This window comes from Capricornis sumatraensis, chromosome 19 (genome assembly GCF_032405125.1).
Source record: "Capricornis sumatraensis isolate serow.1 chromosome 19, serow.2, whole genome shotgun sequence".
NCBI classification, from domain to species: domain Eukaryota; kingdom Metazoa; phylum Chordata; class Mammalia; order Artiodactyla; family Bovidae; genus Capricornis; species Capricornis sumatraensis.
The window spans coordinates 73672746-73699739 of record NC_091087.1 but is presented as its reverse complement, the minus strand read 5'-3'; the positions used below and the strand labels follow the sequence as shown (position 1 = coordinate 73699739).

General features: G+C 56.7%; 1 protein-coding gene across 1 annotated transcript in view; it reads right to left on the bottom strand.

The window, feature by feature from the left end:
- The window catches only part of DYNC1H1 (dynein cytoplasmic 1 heavy chain 1), a 60653-nt gene that overhangs the window by 8363 nt on the left and 25296 nt on the right, over window positions 1-26994 (bottom strand). Inside the window, exons 17-57 of the mRNA XM_068991231.1 lie at window positions 25747-25902; window positions 25493-25606; window positions 25166-25276; window positions 24878-25087; window positions 24580-24726; window positions 24078-24244; window positions 23809-23982; window positions 22868-23033; window positions 22597-22785; window positions 22307-22501; window positions 21381-21663; window positions 20806-20906; window positions 20085-20244; window positions 18931-19174; window positions 18575-18758; window positions 18161-18373; window positions 16825-17063; window positions 16504-16660; window positions 14728-14955; window positions 14040-14270; window positions 13786-13926; window positions 13325-13558; window positions 13032-13238; window positions 12828-12949; window positions 12267-12432; window positions 11175-11338; window positions 10126-10255; window positions 8145-8278; window positions 7567-7681; window positions 7307-7468; window positions 7012-7226; window positions 6725-6929; window positions 5598-5771; window positions 5378-5497; window positions 5037-5157; window positions 3549-3744; window positions 3054-3171; window positions 2759-2974; window positions 2270-2482; window positions 2039-2166; window positions 355-508 (exon numbers count right to left, since the gene is read on the bottom strand). Coding sequence (XP_068847332.1) covers window positions 355-508; window positions 2039-2166; window positions 2270-2482; window positions 2759-2974; window positions 3054-3171; window positions 3549-3744; window positions 5037-5157; window positions 5378-5497; window positions 5598-5771; window positions 6725-6929; window positions 7012-7226; window positions 7307-7468; window positions 7567-7681; window positions 8145-8278; window positions 10126-10255; window positions 11175-11338; window positions 12267-12432; window positions 12828-12949; window positions 13032-13238; window positions 13325-13558; window positions 13786-13926; window positions 14040-14270; window positions 14728-14955; window positions 16504-16660; window positions 16825-17063; window positions 18161-18373; window positions 18575-18758; window positions 18931-19174; window positions 20085-20244; window positions 20806-20906; window positions 21381-21663; window positions 22307-22501; window positions 22597-22785; window positions 22868-23033; window positions 23809-23982; window positions 24078-24244; window positions 24580-24726; window positions 24878-25087; window positions 25166-25276; window positions 25493-25606; window positions 25747-25902 — 7104 coding nt within the window. The remainder of the gene's footprint in view (window positions 1-354; window positions 509-2038; window positions 2167-2269; window positions 2483-2758; window positions 2975-3053; window positions 3172-3548; window positions 3745-5036; window positions 5158-5377; window positions 5498-5597; window positions 5772-6724; window positions 6930-7011; window positions 7227-7306; window positions 7469-7566; window positions 7682-8144; window positions 8279-10125; window positions 10256-11174; window positions 11339-12266; window positions 12433-12827; window positions 12950-13031; window positions 13239-13324; window positions 13559-13785; window positions 13927-14039; window positions 14271-14727; window positions 14956-16503; window positions 16661-16824; window positions 17064-18160; window positions 18374-18574; window positions 18759-18930; window positions 19175-20084; window positions 20245-20805; window positions 20907-21380; window positions 21664-22306; window positions 22502-22596; window positions 22786-22867; window positions 23034-23808; window positions 23983-24077; window positions 24245-24579; window positions 24727-24877; window positions 25088-25165; window positions 25277-25492; window positions 25607-25746; window positions 25903-26994) is intronic.

The following is a 26994-nucleotide window of genomic DNA, read 5'->3' as shown; positions in this document are numbered from 1 at the left end:
TGCAGCTCAGTACAGGTCTCAGAGCCCCAGGGGATGGGGCTGTTCAGACTAAGTGGAGTTAGAGGGCAAACACTGCTTCTGCTGGGTTTTTATAGAGCTGTCTCACAGCTTTATCCCTGCTTTTTTTTTCTTTTTGGGCTGTGCCACGCGGCTTGTGGGATCTTAGATCCCCAACCAGGGACCAACTGCACACCCCAGCAGTGAAAGTGCTGAGTCCTAACCACTGGACTGCCAGAGAATCCTTTCTCACAAAGTCCAGAAGGCAGCACTGTGCCTTGTGACTCACGCCAACTGCGTTTGCAGATAACTAACCCAGCCCAAAGGCCTTCCCTCTGGCGGCAGAGAGGCACACACCTGGACCAGGAGGGGGTTGCCGAACCTCAGCGCGCTCTCCAGGTTCTTCCTGAAGGCGTCATCCAGGAAGCTGGTCCGTGTGATCTTCCGGTCCTTGTACTCGTTCATGATGAACTCTGTGGCCTGCCCCGAGGGGTCGATGATCAGCGGGTACCTGAGGACGGGCCGAGGACGGGTCAGATGCCAGGAGAGCCCGAGGACGTGACGGCAGGGCCCGGCAGGGCGATGGGGAGGTGTCCGGGGCTCAGATGTGGGCTCCAGGTTTACAGGAGACACCACGTGACCCAAGGCTTGGTGCTAAAAACCCCCTTCTGAGGACCTCCTGTGAAGGGGCGGTGACTCAGGCAGACTGCCCAGAAGGGCTACCGCCAAAGCGGCCCGTCTCTCTGGGGCAAGAACGCCGCTCCGTGAAGGCCGAGGACAGGCGCTCGCCTGGCTGGGTGGCCTGCAGGGCAGACTCCTGGAGAGCAGGGACCGGCACCCCTGACCTGCAGACCCGTGAGCTGCAGGCGTGCCGGACCCCCCCGCTCAGTGCTCACGGCAACCCTGTGAGACAGGTGTGATCACCACACCCGTTTTATTTATAAAGGAGGAGACGAGCCACAGAGGGGCGGATGTCCTCTGTCCAGGGTCACAAAGCCAATTCAGGCTTTTTAAAGATACTGTAACATGTACGCGCGATTGCACAGAATTCAGAGGGTACAAAAGGGCAGGTGGTGAGAGCCCTCCCCCCTCCACCCCTCGGCCTCCGGTTTCTGCTCTGTGTACACAGAGGAGATTCAGGCCATTTGTAGACACACATGTGCCCGGAAGCATGCCACCTGGCACTGCCATCGGCTGCAGCCACCCTCGTGTGGGGCCCTGGACGAAGAGCTCCTGGCTTCCTGCCAGGGCTGGGGGAGACACACAGTGGCCTTGTCACTGGCCCGAGCGAGGGGCCTCTGAGGTGCTTCTGGGCCTTTGCCGGGACACACCCTGGCCTTGCGGACGTTCACGCGCACAGGCTTTGAGGGACGGGCACCGCGGCGTGCACTCTCGCGCAGGCGAGTGCAGCCCTCACGCTGACCCGCCAGGACGCACATCATGGCCACGCCGGCCAGCGCCCCCAGTGAGACCCTCTGAGACCCGAGGGTCGGTTCCTCGTTGGGCCCCGGGGACAGTGGCACACAGAGAGAGGTGCAGCTACGGTCAGATGGGAACCCGGGGCTGGGTTTTCAAAACAGAAAGAAAACCCAGGGTGTCTGGGTCTGGGAGCTGCCACGGGGGAGGCTCAGCCAGGGGACCTCTGTGCAGGCTTAGGACTGGGGACGACCAGACGGCACCATCACCCTCCTCCGCGGCAGGCCTGTTCCCCTTCTGACTCCAGTCTCCTTAAGCCAAAACCAGGCAGCAGCTTCCTTTACCTCCAGCTAGATGCTTTCGGTTCTCACAGTATTTTAAGAGAGGGTCTGTTTTAATGTTCACCCATCACAGTGCCGAGCACATCAATTTCACAAGGTTACAGGGTGACCACTCAGGGAGGGTCAGTGTGGACAGTCAGAACACAGGAACGAAGGGAACCATGCAGAGCCCGCCGTCAGAGGAGAGCCTGCCGGCCCACCCCAATCTGCTCACCTCTTCCAAAGGAAGCGGGAGCACTGCCCACGCACCTCTCCCCGCCCCTCACCACGCATGAGCACGCTACCTGTTGAACCTCTTCAGCATGATGGCGTTTTCTGTGCACAGGTCGTCTGCAGGGAGGGAGCTGGCCTGCCAGCGGAGACGCTCGTCGGCGTTGGACAGGTACTCCGTCCGTGCAATATCTGTGCGGAACTGAGAGGGGAAGTGGATGGCGCGGCTTCCCGGCGAGGCTGCTGAGAGCTCACTGACCCTCACGTCGGCCCCCGCCTTCCTGAGAGTCTCTGCGGACAGTTACCTGGATGTTGGCTTGCTGGAGGTGATGGGACCAGGTGGTAAACAAGTTCTGGCGCATCTGCTGGTCGAAGTAACCTGCGTAAGCGATAAAGGCGGCTGACAGGAGACAGTCCCCGGCGATGGTGGACATCTGGTTCTTGAATGTCTCGCTTGTCTTCTCCCACCGTTCCCGTTCGGCAGACAAGCTCTTCAGAAGAGCCGTGCTCCGGTTCACCTAAAAGGGAACCAAGCAGGTTAGTGAAGTGGAAGTCGGTCAGTCGTGTCCGACTCTATGTGACACCATGGACTATACCGTCCGTGAAATTCTCCAGGCCGGAATAAACTGGAGTAGGTAGCCTTTCCCTTTTCCAGGGAACCTTCCCAACCCAGGGATCGAACCCAGGTCTCCGCCTTGTAGGCAGATTCTTTACCAGCTGAGCCACAAGCGAAGCCCACACAGAGGCAGCGCTTCCGGGGCGGCAGGAAGCCTGCCTCCTGAGCACAACCCGACCTTGGCTTCCACGGCCGCCAGGTCCGCCTTGATGGCCTGGGCCTCGGAGATGAGCACCGCGTACTCCTCCTTGTAGCGGGCGATGCTGGCCTCCAGGTCGCGGATCATCTGCTCCACCTCGTTGGCCTTCTGCTGGTTGTCCTTGGCGTCGTCCTCCAGCTTCTGCAGCTCGTTGCGCAGCGGCTCCACGCGCTTCAACATGTCGGCGTAGTTGAGCTGCCAAGGCGGACGGGTGGTTTTTAGATGTGACAGGGCGAGGGGGCCCTTCCCGGGGGCTCCTGGCGGGGCTGCTCACCTGGGCGATGGCCCACTTCACCATAGGCCCGCAGGCCAGGGAGGCCCGGTTGACGATTTCGTAGTTGTAGCTGGGGTTGGACATGTAGTTTTTCTTCATCTTCTCCCTTATGGCGTCACTGCAAGAGAGGCGCTGTGTTTCTAAGCACGTGGAGGGCAAAGGTGAAGAGGAGCTTTCTGGAAATCAAGAGCCAGTTCCCCTCTGCCGCCCCGGTGCCCACGGAGGATGCTCCAGGCCATGGCTCTCCCTCCCGCCCCTCCCCTCCCCTCCGGGGCCAGCTCTGCGCTCCCAGCCACTTGTGGGGATCACAGGGGCAAGGGATCAGAGAACTGCCGTCAGGAACGGGGGGAGGGAATCTGGCTGTCTGGGGTGGAAATGGCCTGGAGAGGCGTCTGTGTGACCCGTGAGCCAACACTGTTTCCTGCGGAGGCCGCGTCAGACGCCCAGGCCCCAGCAGACAGAAGCCCGGGCCCCTGGGCCCGCACGCCCACCCACCTGATCTCCTCGGCGGAGAAGTTGACGATGGTGGGGATGAAGTTCTCCCTCATGATGATGGAGCGGATCTGCTTCCAGTCCGTCGTGCTCTCCCCCAGCAGCAGGCAGATGGACTCGAGCGCCAGCTTCACGGCGGCCGGAGGGTTGGCCATGGACCGCACCTCCACCAGGTGCTGCTTCTTGATGGACTTCACGGCTGGGCACGAGGAGGGGGCGGTGAGGGGGGCCAGACCGCAGCGACGCTGCGGCTCCCAGCAGAGAGGGGCGCGTGCGCAGGAGAGCTGAGCCAACGCGGGACGGCCTGTCTTAAAGCCCTCTAGAGTAGCTGCAGCGGCCAAAACAACTACCGCCACGTTCTGGAAAATGGACGGTATCTGTACAAATGCCTCACAAATCCTGACTCCTTTATCTCTGTAAAGATGTAAATACTTTTTTAAAGAATGAAATTGCTCATTTATGTTACAGCCGTTAAACAAAGACGTCTTCAGTCCACACTTTAGTACTTGTCTTTACTGACTGGCTGAAGATGTGGAATTCACAGTTCAAAAAAATTGGCCAACACGTTTCATAAGCAGAAATGTGCGTTTTTTTTTTCCAGTCTGAACTTTCATGAAAACACTTTTAAAAGTGGTCATTTGGCAGGTGAGACCTAAATTAAATTCTCATCCAAATCCAACTCAATGAAAACCCAGTTTGGAAGGCCACTCCCAGTCCTGTGTGGTGTAATGTAAAGACTACAAGCCGTCAGGTGACCCAGAACAAGTCTGAGGCTGGTGGGCGGGAAGGCCGGGGTGAAGGCCGCTCCCAGGTGTGCGGAGGACAAGGACAGGGGCCCGGGTCACAATCTCCTCCTGAGCACGTCCCAGCACACGGGGTGCAAGAGGGAGGGGGGAGGAAACTGGCAACTCGTCACTGCTGGCCACAACCAGGACACTCTCAATAGTTACGGCAAAACTGCACACTTCATGACATCCCTAGCTGAAATTCAAGCCGAGGGTTTGCAAACAGTACACTTAGGAAATCATTACCAAATTAAGAAAATGTTTTGATGAAAAACTTATCTTGTTAACTTTTTCTCATAAAAAGGGCCCAGGTGGTGCTAGTGGTAAAGAACCCATCCACCAATGCAGGAGACGTAAGAGACGTGGGTTTGATCCCTGGGTCAGGAAGATCTCCTGGCGGAGGGCATGGCAACCCACTCCAGTATTCTTGCCTGGGGAATCCCATAGACAAAGGAGCCTGGTGGGCTACCGTCCATGGGCTCGCAAAGCGTTGGACATGACTGAAGCACCTTGGCGTGCACGCATGGGGAAAGTGGACTAGCTCCACGGGGACCTCACTTTCAGAGATGAGGACAGTCTGAAGTAGTTAGAGAAGGTTTCTGAGACCTCTCACTGATGCTTTCGGGGACGTACAACACCGGGACCTGTGGGGGGCCCTGCTGCCCCCCACCCTCCCCGACGCGAGGCCCCCGCGGTGAGCACACACCATTCTGGGCCTCGATGACAGCCGGCTCCACCTTGTCCAGGTCTTCCTTCACGCTCATCTGCTTGTCTGCGATGACCTCCTGCTGCTTGTGCAGCTGCTCCTGAATTTCTTGGCTCATGACCTGGAGACAAAGCATGGCTCAGCTCTGGGGTGAGCACTGGTTAACTTGCTGAATGAAACCCTAGACGGCACTCCTCACGCCGCCCGGGACACACACGTGCGTGCATGTGTGCGCACCCACTCCACACACACACACGTGCATGCACACACGCACACACAAGCCGGGGAGACGGAGACGCGCGGCCCACACAGGCCACAGTTCCCGGGACAGGAAGCGGCACCTTCTTCTTCTCGGCCTCCTGCTGGTCTTTCACCATCTTCTTCAGCTTGTCGTTGGCCGCCGCGTTCTTCACCTCCAGCTCTTGGCTCTTTATCCTGAGGTCCCGACGCAGCTCTTCCACCTGAGGAGCGAAAGCCACATCAGGGCGACAGAAACAGGCAGGGCTCGCCTAACACACGGCCCGCTCCCTCCCAGCGAGGGCCGCTCGCGCCGTGGCGGACCTGGTCGACCGTCTCCTTGATCTTCCTGAGCCCCACGTTCAGGTGCATCTGCTGCTCCTCCAGCTCGCTCCGCTTCTCGTGGAACAGGTCGGCGTAGTGGTTGATGAAGTCCAGGTAGTGGCGCGGCGTGATGGCCATGGTGCGGCCTCCTCGCTTCGCCAGCCGGGCGTTAGCCTTTTGGAAAATGAAGACCATGTCAGTTCTCCGCTATTTAGCCTCAAAACGTCACAATTTAACCTCAGAACATGACTGTTCTGCTGGCATGATGTGGTGGCATGGCTCCAGATCTCAGGAGTCCCATCACTCGGGACTGGGTCCGGCTGCCTCCCGTGAGACGCCAAGAAGCCCTCCCACCTCTGAGGTTTCTCCTCCCGCTTCTCTGAGAGGAGGGTGGTATTCGCAGGGGTGTACTTCCCAGGAAAAGACTCCCCACGCTGGTTGTCACTACGTAGGCGTCAGTACACCTCCTCTCCCTTCTGCTGATTTTCAGCGGAACCAAAATAAGAAATGGCATTGAGAAGGGTGAGACAGATCACCTCCTCCGATCCCCGCAGGTGGAGGGAGGTGTGGAGAGGGCAGGGGGCAGTGGAGGTGGCCTGCGGAAGTGGGAGGGCAGGGCCCACAGGATGCCTGCAGGTCAAAGTGCTCTTCACAGACCCCTCTGATGGGGGCAGACTGCACTCCTCTGATACAGAGAACCCACGGAGAGGCAGCCAGCAGAGGCCAGCAGGTCATGCCCCGCGGGGCGGCCTCTGCATGTGGGGCTCCCACTCGCTCACGGCCACGAGGCTCTCGGGAGGCCGAGCAGGGACTCTGAGGGCCGCGAGGCCTGAAACACCAACCAGCTGGCCCTTCACAGAGAAACCGTGGCCTCTGCCCTAGGGGAGCACATGGCCTGGAAAGAGGCAGCGAGACAGGGCAGATGGAGGCAACGTGCGGAGGGGCCAGACGGCCCGAGAACATGCCACTGGGCCCCGAGCAGCTGAGACGTCGCTGACAGAGGCAGGAAGCAGGCGAGAACCAGGCACTCTTTCCTGGGCGACAGTACAGTGTCAAGCTCGAGGTGCCTCGGGGGCTACTTCTACATCAGCTCAGTTTCGTTCCCGTGACCTCAGGACTGAACCCACCTGGTGAAGAGTCTGATGAACAAACACACAGCTGTTCACGATGGCCTCGCGGTGAGAGGGCGGCTGCGGCAGCTTGTCGTACACGACCGGCATGTAATCGGGCACGATGTAGTTCGGCTTCTCCAGGTCCATCTTACTGGTGAATTCTTTGCCAACCTGATACAGAGCTTCCGTGGACCAGTCCCCAAACCAGTTCAGCACACACCTGCAAAGACGCCCACGTCTCGGAGCGGCTCCCGAGGGCAGGGCCTGCCCCGGGAAAGCAGAGCTGTGCGCGGTGGGCGTACCTGTTGAACAGCGCGGGGGAGGTGGCGGCGCGGTCCTTGAGGCCCTCGGAGGACGGGTTCATGGTGAAGACGACGTGCAGGTTGCGGATGACCTGGCTGGTGAACCACTTGTACAGCTCCTCGTGGGAGTCCAGCATCAGGCCCTCCTTCTGGGCCCCCTCCTTGCACTGGGTCATAAGGGTGGCGTACTCGTCTCCCTCGAAGAGGCCGGGCACCTGGGAAACAGCACAGTACCCTCGCTGGCTGGTCCTCGGAGCCCGGCGCCACGCGACCCGCACAGCACGTCAGGGGTTACCTCGCCGTTGGCCAGCAGGGTGTTCATCCGCTCCAGGAACCCGGAGTCCAGCACGTTGGACTCGTCCATTATGAACGCGATCTTCTCGTTTTTACAGCCGGAACGCCGCAGCACCGTGCGGAGGTCTTCATCAAAGTCCTCGCCCGTGTACTTCCTGTGGACCTGCAGGAGTGGGGCGGGTCAGCTCCTTTCTCACCCAGAGAGCTACGTTCATGAGCAAGGATTCACTGTGGGGATCAAGAGGCTCCGGCCAGACCCACCTTAATCTGGTACACACTCAGCCCATTCATCCAGGCCACGAAGCGTGACAGGGTGGTTTTGCCCGCTCCACTGACACCAATCAGAAGCAAGTGGCCCTGAGGCTGACGGAATATTCTGGAACATCATCAGAAGGGATGCAGGTTGAGGCTTTTATGCTCCGCTCCCCCTTGGATACTCAAATCCTAACGCTTTTCAGGATCTAGTCTATAATATCTGGAATGCATTTCAACTTGTATGTGTACATTAAACATCTATGGAGCAACTGTGATTTGCCAGTGAGGCAGCGAAGGTGAAAAAAGACATGGCCCTGTCTCCAGACACCCTGACAACTCGAGCAGGAGGGTGAGCGGCCGGAACCAAGGCAGGTGGGAGGCGCCTGGAGAGGCAGAATGAGGCTCTGCTTAGTGGGGACATTGGGGACAGTAGAGCTGGACTCAGAGGAGGAGCGGGAATCGCTGGCGGAGGCGCAGGGGCCTGTCAGGAGGCCAGCACGAGGCCGGGCATGAGCTCACCCCCCCCACCAGTAAATTGAGACCAGTGTGGGCGAGCGGGGAGGCTGCAAAAACTAAAAGCCCACCGGTCAATCCTGAGCACGTGGTCCAAGACCTCGTTGAACAGGACCAGAGGCACGTCCAGCTCTTCCTCGTAGAAAACTTTCAGCCTGGCTTTGACATAATCTCGTAACTCCTCTTGGTCTACTGGGATGTAGTCCTATAGGAAAGAAGGGAAGATGTACTTAACTAAGAAGAAATCACCTCAGTTCTTACAGCAAAGTGGATCCCGTCTCTACACACTGAAAAACTGTCCTAAAGAATGAGAGAAAAGTAGGTATTTACAACAGCAACAAAAAAGAAAGCAAGCTAGGGCAAGACCGAAAGACACGGAAAGTCTTTACGGAGACAGCCGAACATCACTGAGAGACAGCACAGAACGTGTCGGTAAATGAAGAGACACGCCACAGTCCCGGAGAGAGAAATGCAGGACTGCAACCACGCCAGCTCCCCACAAGTGACACGTGGATTCAACGTGACCCCAGTCAGAGTCAGTGGTGGATGGGGGAAGTCACACCGGCGCAACTTGACAACCAACTCCAAAGTTCATTTGGAAGAGGAAAGGCCCAGAATGCAAAGACCCCCCCAGAGAAGAGCCAGGAGTGAGGTACTGGCGTCCCAGCAGGCAGATTCACAGCCATGATCACGAGCACGTGGTTTTAGCCCAGAGAGCAATGAACAAACCAGCCAACAGGACAGAGCTCTGTAAGAGGCCCCTGAAAAAACCTGTGACAGAGCCACCTAGAGCCCCCGCGCCAGGCCGTGGACATGCACTCGGGGAACCCTACATGCTAACTCAATTCAGACTGAGGATTTAAATGACAGTCCGTTAACAATGCTCATTCTTCCAATGATGCTATAAACAAAGTGAAAAGACAAGCCACTGGTAGAAGATGTTGCCTGTGAATGAAACAGGATTAGTATCTAGAGCCTAGAAATAAACAGGACATTCTAGCAACACTGCACAGAACTCCCTGTTCTTCCCGCTTCTGTGCCCCTGCTTCCCACAGGCCCTCCGTCTGCCACGCCCTTCCTGACACCCAGATGGAGGCCTGTGAACACTCACCTGAGCCCCCACACCGGGGTCAGCAGCTCCCAAGACGGAGCTGCTTCACCCTATGAGTCTGAGCTCCTAAAGGAAGACGGTCCTCGGGCGCAAGTCAGCACTGCCCACTGAAGAAATGCATGTCAAGGCTGCAACCTTCTAAGATGCCCTGCTCTCCTTCTGAGAAAAGGACAACTCCCAGCTATTCTGGAAATGTCAACTCTGCCTAGGATCTCAGTACATCGAACACTTGCACACAGATTACCCACAATGCCTTGTTTTTACGGTGAGGAAAGTAAAAGCAGGTGAGGCAAAGACTCCCTTCAATGCAAACATGTTGAACCACACCTTCTGGTGGTCAGCATCCACAGCTCTCAGAGCAGCCTGCTCCTGGGACTGTCTGCCCTAAATTATTCACGGCTACAATTCTGTAGCCCATCACACCTCCATCATGTGAGAGTTGGACCATAAAAAAGGCTGAGTGCCAAAGAATTGATGCTTTTGAACTGGGGTGCTGGAGAAGACACTTAACAGTCCCTTGGACTGCAAGGAGATCAAACCAATCAATTCTACAGGAAATCAACCCTGAATATTAATTGGAAGGACTGATGCTGAAGCTCCAATACTTTGGCCACCTGATGCAAAGAGCCGACTCAATGGAAAAGACCTCGATGCTGGGAAAGACTGAAGGCGGGAGAAGGGGATAACAGAGGATGAGATGGTTGGATGGCATCACCGACTCAATGGACATGAGTTTGGGTAAAGTCTGGGAGACGGTGATGGACAGGGAAGCCTGGTGTGCTGCAGTCCATGGGGTTGCAAAGAGTCCAACACGACTGAGCGACTGAACAACACCATGCCTTCCTTTACAGTGCAAGTCAAAGACATTTCTGATTAGCTGATGATCCTAACTGAAAGGACAGAAGGAAAGGAGTACTGCAGACACGGCACCAACGCGTCACCTTTGACAGCCAGTTGCTGTACAGGATGGGCCGGCTCATGGCTTTCTCCTTGTCGATGTTGGGAAAGTGCTTCAGAGCAACCATATCGATGTTTTCATCGGTCCAGCGTCTCTCCTCATCCTCGACGAGTCTGCAGAGGAAAAGACAGAGGCCGCGCTGAGCAAACACCAGGCTCTGAGGGTGCTGTGGGCTACTCCAAGGCCTGGCATTAGTCTTCTACCAGAACCCTTCATTTCCCGCAAATGGAAGAACCAAAGAATCTGAACTCAAGATGCCTTAAGTGATCCAGAATGTAGATATTACAGTGTGGTGCTTAAACACACGAAATTAAAAATAAAAGAAAAATAAATAAAAATAACAAAGCAGGACCTGGGGAAACTAAGAATTTGTCATAAAACAAAGGTTGTACAGAGCTATAAACAAAGAGTATAAGGAAAAGGTTCTGATTTTTAAAAGTCAGTAATTCTTAAGATTTCTTAAAACATGAAAAGACAAGCTTTTTACTGACACAATGGTTAAAACCACAGAACCTCCCATGATCCATGCTGAACACCGACTACAGCTGTCAGGAAGTCTTCCCTCTGGTACTGGTCACTTAACCAGCAAAAGTCAAAGCTTACAAGTGATATATGTGATCAAAGTTTACACTTGATATAAGTGGTTAACAGGTAAAAGAGAAAAACCAAAGCCCCAGAGACACAGCTGCAAATCCCCTGCTGAGAGCCAAGGCTGAGGACGAGGGAGGGCTCACGGTTACAGGACGGCACCCCAGGCTGTAGTGAGAAGGCACTGAAATCACCTGTGACCTTTGCACTCTGACCTTTCGTGGGGCCCACCCGACAGGGAGAGGTGAAGTAAAATGCCTTGCCCAAGGTCCAAAGGTAACCAAGCAGGGCCGTCACAGCACCGAGATCCCGGGCAGGGGGTGGCCATGATCAATCACCAGAGGCGAGGCTCCCCTCCACCAGGGGGCCAGGCAGGCCCCGTGCAGACTCTAGCTCGGGGGTCAACATAGGGGAGCAGGGAGCTACCCAGACCCTCGGCTTCACCTGTCCTGGAAGAGACGGAGGGCTTCGTGTGCCCAGATGCGGATAAGGCCTTCCACAGGCAGCGTCTCCAGGGGCCTCAGGGCCTCGAAGATCCCCCGCACCCAGCGGGTCATCTCTCGGGGCGAGTAGATGTAGTGGGGCTGTGTGTCCTGAGTGAACCGCTCCTGCGGGAAGAAAAAGAACACCAAGTTCCGTGTAAAGTCCCAAGGCAAGAAAAGCAGTAGCAAAAGGAAATGCAGCATAACATGTTTATATTAAAAATGAAGAATCTACACCCTGCGATATGTAAGAATGAAATAATAACGGGGGGACTATGACTTAGTACAGAATTAGATCCAAAGTGCTCACTTTATGTTGAAATTAATTATATCTTATTACATTGAGAAAACTGAAAGTAAATAAAACTACAGAAAAATTCTTATAAAAATGCTTTAAAAAAATGTACTTCCTAAGCTGAAAGAAAGCTTTTCTAAGCATTATCTCAAAAAGAAAAAGAAAAAAGTTTACATTTCATGATACTTAAAACATGTAGGTAAAAGGCTGCAATCATGAAAAGTCTAAAGCATTTGTAATAACATGACAAGTGAGCTCTCACACAGGACTCTAAGCTAGATGATGTCTCGGTGGAATATTGGCAGCTCTCCTGCAGGAGCCCTTGTTAGAAGCTAGCAGAGGAATGCCAATCAAAACCATGAGAAGCACCTCTGCTCATCCAAGGAGCAAAGACGGTTTGAATCAGCCTTTTTCCAAGGCTGGATGAGGCACCGTGGTGGGAGTGTAACTGGTCCAGCCTGAGTGTGGTGGCCACACCAGGTCACCATAAACACCACGGAAGAGTGAGCGCAGACCCACGTGCCCGGGTTGGGTCTGCTGAGACACAAGTGTGCACACCCGCTTAGAAAGTGCACCGTCCAGTTTCAGCTTCAGGGAATGAAGATGCACACACGGCCGGACCAGGACGCAGAACAAGGGAGACGAGGCGCCTGGGCGTGGCACCGGCTCCGCAGGAAGCCTCCGTGCTGAGCAGGAGCTCACGGAGCGCAGACTCTTCCCAAGCCCTCGGCCCCAGGAGGGGCCAGGGAGACCGCGCACCTGGGACATGGTGTAGAACTCCACCATCGCCGCAGTGAGCGGCTCCGCGTACGTGCGCAGCGACGGGATGAGCCGCAGCATGGCCCGGTTGAAAGTGCCGTAGATCTGCGTCAGTGAGGCGGGGCCCGGGTAATCCACGTACACCACGGGCACGTGGCGCAGGAACCTGTAGGGAGAGTCCAGCTCAGCCTCCGGCGCGGTGTGCCTGCGCTGGAGGACCGCCCCCTGCCCCGCCCCCAGGCTCCCGGCACAGCTCAGGGTGGCCTCACACCGAGCAGCAGATCCAGAAACCCGAATATGAAGCTAGCAGAGGTGGGAAAATGACTCCGGCTTATTTCAGCCTCACCCGGGCCCTGCCGGCAGGTCTGGGCAGCTCACTACTGCTTTCATCCTGAGTGTGTTTCCGAGGTTTCCAGCACAGTGCAGGGAAACCCAAGGAATCCCAGCGATGAGCAGTATTTTGTTACTTTTATCATCAAAACCGTGTTTCTGTTACGCTGTTTAAAGCAATCCTGGAACTGGTGTGTGTGTGAGCCCGGGGAAGTCTACCAGCGGTGTTACCTGTGAGAGAGGGGCTTTCTCCCAGGGTCAGTGGGCGGGTTACAAGCCCCCACAAACTGGATCCTCTCCAGCTTCACCCAGGTTTGATCAGAGGTTCGGTAAAAGCCCCCATGCTCCACCATCTGAGAAAAGGGGTGACGCGTCAGGAGCAGAAGTGAGCAGTAACGTGGGTGGGGAGTCGGGGCCTTGCGGACGGGAACAGACCTGTCTGATAAAGGATATGACCCTCTGCGTCCCGTATTTATCCATGTCTGGCAGGTTGATCTCGTCACAGAACAATACCAGCCACTTTCCAAGCTGCACGGGGGCCAGAACGACCCCGTTCGGGGTGCGTCTGTACTCGCAGTAGTGGTCAAAGGTCTTCAGCAGGAGCTCCGGGGTGGTTGCACTCGAGAAGTTAAGACCCACAACCTGCAGAAGGACAGGGGCCAGGGGAGCGGTGGAAGGCCGATCGCGTCCCTGGCCCCGAGGTCGGCCGCCCGTTCCTGCCCCTTTACCTCCATGTCGGGCAGGGCCCGCAGGGCGCTGAAGAGTGTCATGGTCTTGCCAGACCCGGGGGGCCCACACAGAACCAGCGGCTTGTGCTCGGCCAGCCAAGTATACAGGAGGGCCTCGTGGCGGACGGTGTCCAGAGTGGGCACCACCACGTCCGGGGCGGCCACCTTGTGTGTCTCCACCTCAATCTGTGGCACCTTGGCCTGCCACGGCGACCACTCTCCACTGATGGACACCTGCAGACGGGCGAGCGAGGGTCAGCCAGGGTGGGGGGTGTCCCCCGAGCCTGCCGGCCTGCAGGACCTGCTCCCTTTCACCCAAGTCAGGACCTCCAAGTTAACCCTCCTTCCCTGTGCCATGGGAGACAAAAGGGACAAGATCCCCCGACAGGAAAGGCTGATCAAGTGCAGGCGAGGCCGCTGCGGGGCGAGAAGCGGGGTGGACGCCGCCCTCCAGCACGTGCCTCGTAGTCGATGATGGGGATGTTGGGCGCGGCGGGCAGCGGCACTGTGGTGATCCTCCTGATGTACTCGCCCAGCTCTGCCCTCATCTTCAGCCTGCTGTCTCCAGACAAGGACCAGAGGATGGCGTAGACCAGGTACCGCTGCGGGGGAAGGAGGCAGATCCCGATTTGAGTGGAGTCTCAACATTCAAGGAGAGACATGTGCAGCGACGTTGGCCCTGCAGCCGCGGTGCCCGGAGCCACCTGGCCCTGACCTGGATGTAGCGCTCCAGCTGCTCGCTCTGCATGGGGAAGTCAGGGTGGTTGGCGTTGTATTGCGCCACGTTGCGGCAGGCCTGGTGCAGCATGGAGAAGAGCGCGCCCAGGCAGCGCAGGCGCGTCAGGTCCATGATGTGCTCCAGCGTGAGGGCGTGCTCCAGCGCCTTGGTGACCAGCCCGCTGGATGTGAAGTACGGCTGCATGATCGTCGCCGCGTCCCTCTGGATCTGCGAAGGCGGGTCAACAAGTTCAGCGGCCAGCTAGCAAGGCTGGGGGACTTTCACCTGCTCTAACCTGGGCCTGGGGGAGGGCCCCATCACGATGAAAAGTTTTATGGGTTGAAAAATGAGGAGTCGAGGCTCCAGTGACCAATCCCACTCCTTCATCCTGGCAGTTCTCAAAAATCACGCTTCCTGGGAACACTGGGTTTTACCATCAAAACTGAAAATAGGCCATTTTTCATCAATTTGCAGAGAAATCTGAAAGAACTCTTTAAATTTTCCATGCGTGTCTACACTTTTGCAACTGTGACCACTGGCTTCCTCAGAAGCTGGCGTGAGAAAACGCTGATCATGCTAACCTCCCGCAAGTCCCAGGCTGCAGCGGGGGGGGGGCTGCTGTGACGTGCCTGGACTCGCGGGGGCAGGGGACCCCCTGGGCGACCACCGCCAGCCCTGCCCGCACCTGCAGCATCGGGGAGGCGGCCTCCTCGCCCTCGTCTTCCTTGCCCTTGCGTCGGCGCTGGGCCTCATCCTCCCCCTCGTCCAGTGGGATGCTGCGCAGCCTGGCCAGGAAGTTGTTGAAGATCATGTCTGTGCTCAGCACGTCCTCGCTGAACCAGACCATGCCGCAGCGAGACACGGTGGCCAGCGTGGCGTACTTCAAGTCCTGCACCTCAAACATGATCCGCACCTGGAGGGAGAATGGCAAGCAGATTTAAGGACGAGGGCTTGGTAGATATCAGCAAGTTAAAGTTGGTTTACCTACCTACCTACTGAAAGAGCGATTTAACTCTATAATCTCTCTGCACTCAGTTCAGACGTAAAAATATCCAAGTCTGCATTATTACAACACCCAGCAACCTCTCTCCTCAAGAACTTGGGCAGGAAAAAAACCCCTGTGGTTGGGAGAACCGGGAGCTCTAATGGGACAGAACCATCGGTCCCTGGACGGCGGGGCTCCCTGGACCACAGGGCCCGCAGTGAGGGGCTGTGGCCAGGCCCTCGCACTTGAGCCCGCCAGGCTGGCCAGCAGGGTTTCCGTTTGCACAGGGGGTTGGCAGCCTCGCCGGGTCCACCGCTAGTAGATGGTGGGGCTGAGAGGCAAACCAGAGTCTGATTCCAGAGCCTTCACCTCAGGGCTAACGTGCCTCACAAGGAAATCCACCTTTCCGACAACAGTCAGAATCTGCTGGGTGATGGACCCTGACAAGTCACACCGACACTCGTCTGCTGAGTGCGTGTTCCTAGACCTGCGTCTTGGTTTCACAAGTAACATAACTGCTAACGCTGCCCCTCTGTCGTGATGAAAGCACCCACTCACCCACTCAGAGGTCCTGCTGGAGCCTCCGTTCCCTCAGCCCACCAGCAGATCCCATCAGCACCCACTTTAACTCACACAACTCGGTCACTTCTCAGTACCCCCACGGCCTCCCAGCTTAGCCCGGCAGGCAAGCTCCAGTCCTCGGGGACCCCAGGCCTGTTTCCCCTTGGGTCCTGTCCCTACGTCCCTGCACGCTGGCCAACCGCCCCCCTCCTGGTGTGTGGGGCATGTCCAGGGGCTCCTCCCGCCACCAAGGCTCCACCCCAACGCCCGGGAGCTGCTCCCTCAGGCCCTAGTCTCCAATGAGGCCGCCCGCGGTCCCGTGAAGCCCTGACGGACCGATGTCCTGCCTCAGCCGCGTTACTCGTCTGCTCGCTCCACAGCCCCATGCCCACTTCTCCTGTCTATCTGTGTCCTCCGCCTCTGATTGTGAGCCCCAGGAGAGCAGCGGTTTTGTCTGTGTTGGTTACGGCTGTATTTGCAGCATACAGAAGGGGCCCGGCACACCGTGGCACTCCATAAACGTGGGGTCAAAGCGCGAACACACGTCCATGCCAGGCCTGCGCATGGTTACCCACCTATCAGGCGTTGTAATCAGAAGGAGCCATACAGGACGCTCATTTCCGACGGATGACCGTGAGGTCCACGTCTAAATCCCTCACTATGCCACTTCCCAGAAATCCCCACCACAACCCTACCTCCCCGGGCTGCAGGAAAGGCTGATTACAGAGCATGCCTGACAACCAGTGGGCAGCAGGTTACGAATGAACCCTCTGGAAAGTCTCTCACTGGCCCTGGGGATGGAACAACCCTAGCAAGAGAGGCGCCAACTGCGAAGCTACTGCCCCCCAGCTACCCCAGGGCGACCAGAGCCGCCCTCCTGGCTGAGCACGCTGGGCACAAGCACGCAGGCCGTACATTCGGCGGGAGGCTGAGGCGCTCCCCGTTGGGCAGCGTCAGCAGCTTGTTGTCGTCCAGCACTGAGTTCAAGTTCTCCACCCACTCAGGGTCCACGTCGCCGTCAAAGACAATCCACTGGCGCTTCTGCAGCTCACCTCTCACGTTGTCTATGATCCTGGAGTGGAAGGGGTTAAGACAGCGGTGACTCAGGCTACAACGCTCAGCTTGCAACCATTTCTAAAGTATTGCGAGACTGTGTAAGAATAATGCAGTTTCCACAGGGACAGACGCCAGGCCCTAGTTTTCTGGAGGCCCCGACCCCACCCCACAGGCACTCACTTTCTCAGAACGTGTGTGAAGAGCCCGTCCGTCCACTCCCGGGTGTTGGGGTCCAGAGTTCCGTACAGGTGGTCTTTGCTGATGGCTTTGGGGTCGATTATGTGGGCCACGCCCTCCACACCCTCGAGTCTCTCCAGAGCCTTCAGAAGGACGCGCCAGGCCATGCTCTTCCCGCTGCCCGAGGGCCCCACCATCATCAAGCCGTGGTTGATCTGGGTGATCTGATAGAGCTGGAGAACCTGGGGGCAAACCCAGCAGTGACATCAGCGCTCAAGAGAAGGCACGCCAAGGCTCCTTCCTGCTCCTCACTGTGCCCGGAAGAGACATGTGCTGGGAGCCCTCCAGGCAATGCCTGCGACCTCTAACCAGAGTCCTTGAGCCAGACACAACCATGGCGGATAGAGAAGGGTTTAACTGCACTGAGGCGCTGTCTGAGCAGTCAGGGAAGCTGCAGCCAGTGGAATGGGCGCTGCTCAGCAAGCTGCCTCAGGAGAGACCCCTGCCACGAGGACGGGGGGCAGCTGACGGAGCCCCTGTCTAACCCAGGAGCAAGGCTCAGGGTCACAGGCACAACCTGTGCACACGACCCTTTTCCCTAAGTGACTCTTACAGAGGAGACGAAGGGAAGAACCCGGTGCAGAAGAGACTGTAAACTCTGTACCAATGGGCATGTTTATATTGTTAATCGTGATGCTGGAAAGACCTACTATCAAAGACATTTCTTCCCCAGTGTCTGTCATTCCCCTTTAGCTGGCATTTTCAGAGAGCAAACTACACCATGTGAGTGAACATTCCAGGTAAGTTTTGCTATCACTGCACTTGATAATCCTATCAGGGTCTTGGGACAAATCTTCACAAACCAGATGGCATGCCTGGTGGACACAGCCCATCAGATGCGGCTCCTCCCAGGTAGGCAGGGCCACTGCCACTCTCGGCCCCTGGGGGGCTCTGTGAGGCTCCAGCCAGCCCCACGGCCCCTGAGGGGGGCATCTGTGAGGCTCCAGCTAGTGCCACGGCCCCTGGGGGGGAAAGGGGGTCTGTGAGGCTCCAGCCAGCCCCACGGCCCCTGAGGGGGGCATCTGTGAGGCTCCAGCCAGCCCCGCAGCCCCTGGGGGGGCCATCTGTGAGGTTCCAGCCAGCCCCGTGGCCCCTAGGGGAAAGGGGGGTCTGTGAGGCTCCAGCCAGCGCCACGGCCCCTGAGGGGGGAGGGGGGTCTGTGAGGCTCCAGCCAGCCCCACGGCCCCTGGTGGGGGGGGGTCTGTGAGGCTCCAGCCAGCCCCATGGCCCCTGGGGCGGGGGTCTGTGAGGCTCCAGCCAGCCCTGCAGCCCCACTCACCTTCTCGACCCACATCCCGCCGACCTCCTCTCCGTCCCCATAGGTCAGGTACATCTCCTGACACACTTTTTTGAGCTCCTCCCGCAGTGCCGTCATCTCGCCCCGGTGGTACTGGACGCCGGGGAACACGTCCGACAGGAGGCTGAAGAGCAGCGGGATGTCTTCGGCCACCAGCTTCGGCACCATCGTCTCACAGACGCTCTGGATCAGGATCTGCGGGGGAAACGGGCTGAGCTCCGGGGGTGGTGGCTCCGCGTTCACGGCTCTGTCCCCGCAGGGACTCACCACCCACTCGCCCTGAGAACAAGTGCGGAGACCCAGCACCCCGCCCCACCCACCCCACTGCTGCCCGTTTAGCACGTCCGTCCCGGGACCGTGAGTCCTGGATCAGTGTGGGGGAGGCCGCCCCCTCACCTCCTGCTCAGGCAGGTTCTCTGCGATCTCTCCTTCGTCGACTGCCTCCCCGCGCTCCTCCTTCTCCCGCTTGATCTTCTGGATCCGCTCCCGTTTCACATTCCCCGCGCTCACCAGCACGCTCTTCAAGGCTCGGAGACCGAAGTCGTAGTGGCTTTGGGAAGAGAGCTGCTCGTCACACAGCCTACGAGAGAAAGGGCTTCCTTAGGAACAGTGCCCGCTGAGCCCCAAGCAGCGTCAAACATCAAGAAACGAGAACGGACACGTGGAAAGAAATGTAATCACACAGGCCGCGTTTAAATGGTGCAGTTAACACGTGCCAGAAACACGATTAGGAATGATGCTCAGCGACTCACTTGAAAAAAGGGACGATCTTGTTGGCAAGGACCTCCGCCGTGCGGAAGCCCTGAGAATACAGCATGACCTGGGCGATGAGCTGACGGTCGGGCTTGGTCATGGCCAAGCTCCGGAACAGCTTCTTCAAGTTGTCTGGGAGGTTCGACCGGCCCGCGTAGCCAGGGTTCATGGTGATGAAGATGGCCATGTCTGGGCTCACCTTCACTTGTTTGTTCAGCAGCTCACAGGTAATGGGGGCAGAGGCTGAAATTCACATGACGGTGTTAAGGCTTGTGATGGTCAGAAAACCACCATAAAATCTGAAAGGGCAAACCGAGCACCCTGCCAGCCCAGGACCCACGGGAGCTGCGGCCTGGCCTTTCCGCGGGCTCTCAGCAGCACAGTGCCACCTGCCCAGGGAGACCCATTTCCACACTCCCTGCCCACGTAAGAGCCACTCAGGTGTGGCCCCGATCAAGGCACCGGAGCGGCGACGACCCTATCTGCGTGCTATTACTGAGCGTCACGAGGCCAACGTGGGAAGAGGAAGACAGCCTGACAGCGGCGGCGGCAGCAACGCCGGTCGCGCTGTGATGAACCGACTGGCTAAGACACGGACACGGCCCTTTCCTCAGGCTGCTAAAAGCCCACCCACACACAAAGGCAAAACCACCCCCCCACTCTCAACACTCAGGGTCAGGTTCCTCCGTAAGCAAGCGTGGAGTTCACAGGCACTCATCTCTCTGACACGCCTCTCGTTTTATTCGGGTCTGGTAAGACGAGCTACTATTACTATGGACCGAAAGGGAAAATTAACAGGTAAACTACCCATCGTGGATGTATGTAACTCCTCCAGCTCATGCGTCTAGGCTCTGTGTGGAACTAGCTCCGAGGGACCCCCAGACACGTGACCAGGGTCGGGTCCCAACACTCCGGCCAGGAAGCCTGGCTCTGCGGGGCCACAGGGAGGAGCCCGGGGCCTCTGTCTGCAGAGGAAGCACGGCTCGCCCCGCTGGCTGCCATGGGGCGAGGTGGGCAGTGCCATCCTGGGCCCCGCCCACGTCTTCCATCAGGACGCACCACCCCGCCTGCAACCTCGGGTCTGGGAACTACACGAAACCCCCTCGTTTCTAAGCCCCAGCAGGGTAACTGTGCGCGAGAAGGCGAGCCTCACTCTTCTCGAAGCTGGGGTTGGAGTGCTCGCGCAGTGCCTCCTGGATGCACTGCACTTGCTGCGACACGGCCGACAGCATCCGCTCCTCCAGGCGGTTGAACTCGTCAAAGCAGCCCCAGGCCCCCACCTGGCAGAGCCCCACGAAGATGCGGCCCATTGCCTGAAACAAGAAGAAGGGAGCTGAAAGACGGTCCCGGTGCTGGCTGTACAGGGTTCCGATCCTGGCTCGGGTGACTGGTCCAACCCGGGCAAATCACATCCTGAAACCTGTCTGCTCATCTCTGAAACGCGAATAATATCACCTTCCTCCCAGAGGAGTGCAGGGGGGTGGAATGGGCTGTGAAGGTGGAACCAGCTTCACCTGTGAGGCAAGGAGCCCGGCCCTACATGTAGCAAGCACTCTGTACACAGATGAACAGATTATTATTTTCCCTCCTGCGCACAAAATCCCAGTGACAGAGCTAACACTTTCTGTCGTGTAAAAAAAGCCTTCGCTATTTGTTTTTCCTAAACACAGACACCAGAAGGATATGTCACACTGAAGAGTTAACCTGAAGACGTGAGGCTCACGTTGGCGTCACGCAGCAGCTGGCCCCTCAAACAGCCCCAGTAACCCCGTTCCCAAAGGAGAGCGCTGTGCGCACGGCTCATGGCCCCAGAGGCGCAGGCCTGCGCTCCCCACCCGGGCTCTGCTCTAGGCGGCTCCCTCGGAGCCTCTCACCTGGAAATCAAAGGTTTCGTCACAGTTGAAAACTAAAACAAAGCGGCCCAGCTGGTGGCCGAGGGCCTTGACAGATTCGGTCTTCCCGGTCCCTGCAGGCCCTGTTATTTGAAGAAAAGGAATTGAGAACTCAAATGAGAACACGTCTTTAGCTTTAAGAACTGTAAAAAGCAATTCTTTTCAAAAGAAATCAAAGTACAAGTTCGCCCTCCGTCTCTAAGCAAATTCCACCGGGTCCCACTGTCGGCCCTCCATATCCACAGGTTCCACATCCTGGATTCAACCAACCTCAGAAGGAAGCTTCAATTCACGGCTGGTTCAATCTGAGGATGTGAATCCCGTGAACACAGAAGGCTGACTGCGTATCTATTAAAAAATCTGTGTCCACATGGACCCTTGCAGTTCAAACCAGTGCTGTTCAAGGGTCAACTACAAACGGAGTAACTGATGTAAAGATTTAAAGTTTAAGAATGTACTAGCCACACAGTTAAGAAACACATTTAGATCATTTGCTTAATCCCCGAGAACTAGGTTCACCCCTTACTCCACCTGACCAGGTGTGTGGAGGCACTCACCGAATGGGGACCCCCCGAGCCTGGCCTCCAAGGCCTGCGTCATCGTCAGATAGCAGCGGTCGGTGAGGGGGGTCTGGACCAGCTTGTCCTGAACACCCAGGTATTCGAAGCCGTAGTTGAACTTGGCATTCGCCATCTGAATCGACAGCTGCTGCAACACGTCGGTCTGCTTCGGGTCAAAGTAGAACCGCATCTGGCTGAGCCACTCAAAAGACTTGGCGTTGTCGACCTTGCTCTTGATCAGGGACCTGGTGACGTCTCTCTGGTGAACCAGCTCTGTGATCTGAAGACAGACTCACTTTAGGAGTTTATCGTAACGTACACTCCCTGAACTGAAGTACGGAAGTGCCTCTTCTGGGAGTGCGCATTACTTAGGAAACTTTGAAATGAGATCCTAGGTCCAATTATGATATAAATAAATATTCCGAAACATAAATTTACTTTTAAAAACAACAGAACTGGTAGTCACATGATGGAATTACATAGAATAAAGAACTGCAACAAAAACAGAGAATGACAGAAACACCCTATTTTAAGTAAAAACCCTGCAACTCACATAAAACATGATGGGAGAAGAGCTGCCTCTGACCTAACAGTCTGTCTGCCCCACACAACCTCACAAGCCCAGCAGCGAAACAGCAAGGCTCACAGACACGCCTCCGGAGGTGGAGCTCTGGGAAGGTGGGGTGAGAGCGTGAAGACCCCAAGGGGTGAGCATCACCCTTTGAACCGGGAGGTGCATGTGGCTCCTGTTCCCCAAGGTTGCCCTTCAATAGGAAGAGAGAGCCAAGGACTACCCAGCGCTTCTCAAGAGGCCATCGACTTGCTTTCCTCCAAGACACCAATGAGGATATTTCTCGAGTGTGAGTTCTTTTAGCTGCTCAAGGGGAAGGCAGGGGAGCCTGTCCAGGAGGAGGAGGACTCACCAAGTGCTCCAGCTTGCGCCTGCGGAGCGGGGGCTGCTCCATGAGGACCGAGTCAGCCAGCACGTTGAGGGTGACCTCCACGTTGCTCAGCACAGAGTGCAGGGGGGCCGCGTCGCCGCTCCCGCCCATGCTGCTCAGTGCCGTCTCCACGTTCTCAGACCAGGCGATCTGGGCTGACAGGACCACCAGCTGGGCCTGGGAGGCGCGGCACACAGAAGACCCGAAAAAGTGGTTTTAAAGATCAGCCAGTGGCCCCACCCACAGACCGTTGCCCTTCCACTGGACAGTACCTGGTATTTGTCAATCCAGGTGATGTAGGTATTTGGGTCGATTGATGTTGCTTTACCAAAGACCTCGACTTCGGTAACGGACTCGGCGAGGAGTTTGGCCAGCGTGACCCGCATCTCCTTTTCCACCAGTGTGAGCCACTCGTTGATTTTGGGATGCTCAGTGATTGACACGGGAGTTTTAAACATGACCTGAAATAAAGAAAACCCAAGAATTAAGGTGTGCGGAAGACAGGAGCGAAGTTTTCTGAGTTACGGTCGTAAACCTAACTACCTCCTCTCCTTCACGGGACGAGATGCCCAGGACGATGGAGTTGTCTTCATTGAGGATGATGCTCGAGACGCCAGCGAACATTTTCTTGAAGTGTTTCTGTAACTTAGCTACATTCTTACTGTTTCCAATGATTTCAAGCAAATCTTCGTCACCCACAAAATAGAATCTAAAATCCAAACAGCATTGAAGTTGCTGAAACGTGACACATACACAAATAAGGTGAATCAAACAGTAACAGAGGTCAGTGGACGTGGACTGTGTGGACCATCTCCAGCCTGAATGCAGATCACATCCAGGTCTTCTCCAGCCCTCAGCAAAAGAGACTCACTCACCTAGCAAGACACTGAAGAGAAACACAATGCATTTCATTTAATTCGCCTCACTTCATCATTTTTTTTAAAAAAAAAAACCTGCTCAATTTATAAGTAAACTATTCAGAGGGCTTCCCTGGTGGCTCAGACCATAAAGAATCTGCCTGCAGTGCGGGAGACCTGGGTTGGATCCCTGGGCTGGGAAGATCCCCTGGAGGAGGGCATTGTCAACACACTCCAGTATTCTTGCCTGGAGAATCCCCATGGACAGAGGAGCCTGGCGGGCTACAGTCCATGGGGTCGCAGAGTCAGACACAACTGAGCGACTTTCACTCACTCAAACTGTTTATAAAGAAAAAAAAAATGCCACTTAGAAAATAAAATCATCAGAGTGAGTTTTTTAAGAGAGACAAGCTGCCTGGGAGGGTGAATAATAGTTTAAATGGAGCTTAGTATACAAATCCACGGTAAAAAATTAAGAGCAATCAGTCGATGAAAGGAAAACTGTATTCATTAAATGGATTACTGGCAACAAAACCCTTGATTTCAGAGAGAGCAACACACAGGCCAGGAGGGAAGAAAGCACAGAGCTGGGCCTCCCCTCAGTCTGCGCCTGAGACGCCCCCTCACCTGGGGAAAGACGAGCGCTCTCTCTCCAGGTACTCTCCCAGGGCCTTCTGGATCTTTCCCAGCAGGTCTGCCAACCTCTCCAGAGACCTCTGCACCCCCTGGATGTTCAGAACGTCCATCACCAGGGGAGACTTGGATACTTTCTTCATTAGAGCCAAGAACTCCGTGCTGATGCTACAGGTCAAGTCAGAAGCGAGGTCACTGTCAGCCTTCACGCAGTGTTCCCGGCCAAGCCCAGCCTTCCAACCCCCACCCGCTGGAGGCCGCACCTCTGGAACCGCTGGGTCTCCACCGGCAGCAGGTGCTTGATGTCCGCGCTGCCCGTGAAGATGCCCTCCAGGTAGACCCAGCGCCTCTGCACGTCGATCCACACGTCGAAGAGGGCCATGATGCGGTTCAGTTTGTCTTCCCAGCTCAGGGCGTCCTCCTCAAACACCTAGCGGGTGAAGCAGGGCAGAGGTCAACTGCTACCCTCTCCCCTCTCGGATATGCCAGAACTTACCCCAAAATGCAGACATCCTGCCAAGCTACGTGACTTCCATTTTCTAAAAACAGGTCCCTGGTAACCGTGAGCCTGGCCGCTTTTATTTTTAAACATTTATTAACTTATTTTGGCCAGGCAGCACTTGGGGTCTTAGCTCCCTGACCAGGGATCGAGCCCGTGCTCCCCGCAGTGGAAGCCTGGAGTCTTAACCACTGGACCGCCAGGGACATCCCCGCGAGGCTGCGGGCATTACGGTGGATGTGCGGGAGGGAAGCCCCACAGCACACCTTGTAATACGGAGAGAGCTTCATGGCGGACACGCTGTTGATGTGCTCTTTGACCTTGTTGAAGAGGTCGTCCCAGCCGCGGATCAGGCGACACTTGTTCTGATAGTTAACCAAGTCCAACTCGTAAGTGTTCCACACTTCTCGTATCTGAATTGAAACCCAAAGAGGCAGGTCACCCACGTAAGGGCATTCGCCAGCCATGTGAGTGACCGAGTGAGTTAACGTTATGGGGACAAGAGGGACCACAGGGGAGGCTCCGTTTTCACAGCTCAGGTGTGCATCACAGCTCGACACGCACCTGCTTCAGAAACTCCTCCAGAGCCATCTCCCCCTGTGCCACCAGCAGCACGTCCTTGACAACAGCTTCATTCTTCTGCAAGTCTACATCCCAGATTTGGCCGAGGGTCAGCTCAGACACAACCCAGTTCACGTGAAGCCGCTTCATCAGCTGTTTCCAGTGGCGGTCCTTAAGTGCTTCGGACTTGAGCTCAATCACCAGCATGTTTATCTGTGGAGAGAGGGAGCTGAGTTATCCGCGTGGCGTGTTTCCGGCTGACCTCCCAGCCGGCAGCTCCAGGTCACCCACCTTCAGGTAGCCTTTCAGGAGCCTCTGCACAAACTCGTAGGACGCATACTGCCGCAATCGGGCAGGGAAGTTTTTCAGCTGGTTCAGGAGGCCATCTAAATTCTGTCGAAGCTGTCAAGAGAAACCCAAGGTGGTATTCAGTTTGCCAACATTCCTTTAAAGGGTGAAACATTTAAACACTAGCCTTTAAAGAAATTTTAGGTAAACGAGCGGGAAGGCACTTCTTGTGAACTCACAGCACAGCTTCCAGCTTGCCAAGTTCCTAAGTAAAGTCTCCAACTGTCAACACGCGAAGGGCAACGCGGTATCTGTTTCAGTGATGCATACCTTTCGAGGCTGCACGGAAACCCATGGCTGCTCCTTCATCTGGTCAATCTGCTCCCAGACCTTAGAAAGCTCTGACCAAACGCCTTTGAGGTCCTGTAACTCTTCTAAGGCCACCTGTGATCAAGGACAGCAGAGCAGTTATACTCCAGAAGAGGAGCCACCTCGGACCCTGCCAGGGCCTTTGGGACAGCCGGGCTGGGGGCGAGGTCGGCACGAGGTGCCCGCACCCGCCTGCCCGCGGGAGCGGCTCGTACCTGGACGCGCTCTTCACTGCCGCTGAGAAGCCCCGTGTCGGTCAGCTCCAGGGCCTCCTTGGCCTTCGCACACTTCTCGCGGTCGTCCTTCAGTCTGCCGAACTTCCCTTCGTATATGGTGAGAGCCTGAAGTGCCTCCTCTGGACGCAGGTTGCCCTGAAGCAGTCAAGGCCAGCGAGTCAGAGCCAGGTCTCCGGACAGAGGGGCCCAGCTCCGAGGCGCCGGAGGGGACTCTGAGCTCCCTTGAGTGTGTCTGTGTGTAAACATTCCCAAGTGCACGCTGCTGATGCGTGCCCGTTACTTCCAGACGTGACCTGGGCAAGGGGAGCACCCGTCGAGTCAGGTGTCCCCTCGCGGAGTGCCGGGGAGACGCTGACCTGGGCCCGGAGCAGGACAGCCCTGTCAGGCACGCCCTCCCCGAGGGCACGGCCGTGGTATCAGTGACAAGGAAAGGTGAGGAGGAAAGCACCGTTCTCACTGGAGGCGGCTCGACTTCTGCACTGACACGATTCACAGATCTCTTTCCACTTTAATAACCTTTGAGAATGACTACACCAAGTACTGATTCAAGTTTTCTTTTTTTGCCACGCTGTGTCCTGTGGGACCTCAGTTCCCTGACCAGGGGATGAACCCAGGCCCTCAGGAGTGAGAGCATTGAGTCCTAACCACTGGACCCCCAGGGAACTCCCTCAAAGAGAGTTCTAGTTAAATACATCACCCGCGAGGCGAGGCGATCAGAGACGTCCACGCTGAGGTGCCGCATTCTTGCCTACTGATCAGCCCTCACTCCCCCGCATGACCTGGCAGCGCTGGCATCAGCAAAGCACAGCCTGCTTCACCCCGGGGCCCCTTGGCCCAACCAGACACAAAGCGGGACCTTAGGCCAGCAGCACGGACCAGCTGAGGGCAGGACGGAGGCCGACCCAGCAGACGTGTGTGTGTGTGCCAGGTTGGGGGGTTGGAGGGAAGGAGCGGGGAGGAGCCCGATTGGTCCCCAGGCCTTGCGTGGAGAACCGAGCCCTGCCCACAAAACCAGACCAGCAACTAGGAAGCACTCACATCTTTCCCCTGCAGGGTTCACGTGTGTGCCTCCGTGTGGATCTCACCCAGCGAACCAGGCGGGCCGTGACCTACATGGCTGAGCCCCATCCTGCCTGTCTGCACACCCCTTGGCACGCCTGCCTGCCCCCACTGGTCTCCACACGCCAGACTCCCCGCAGGGCAGTGAGGCCCCAACACCCTCCCCCA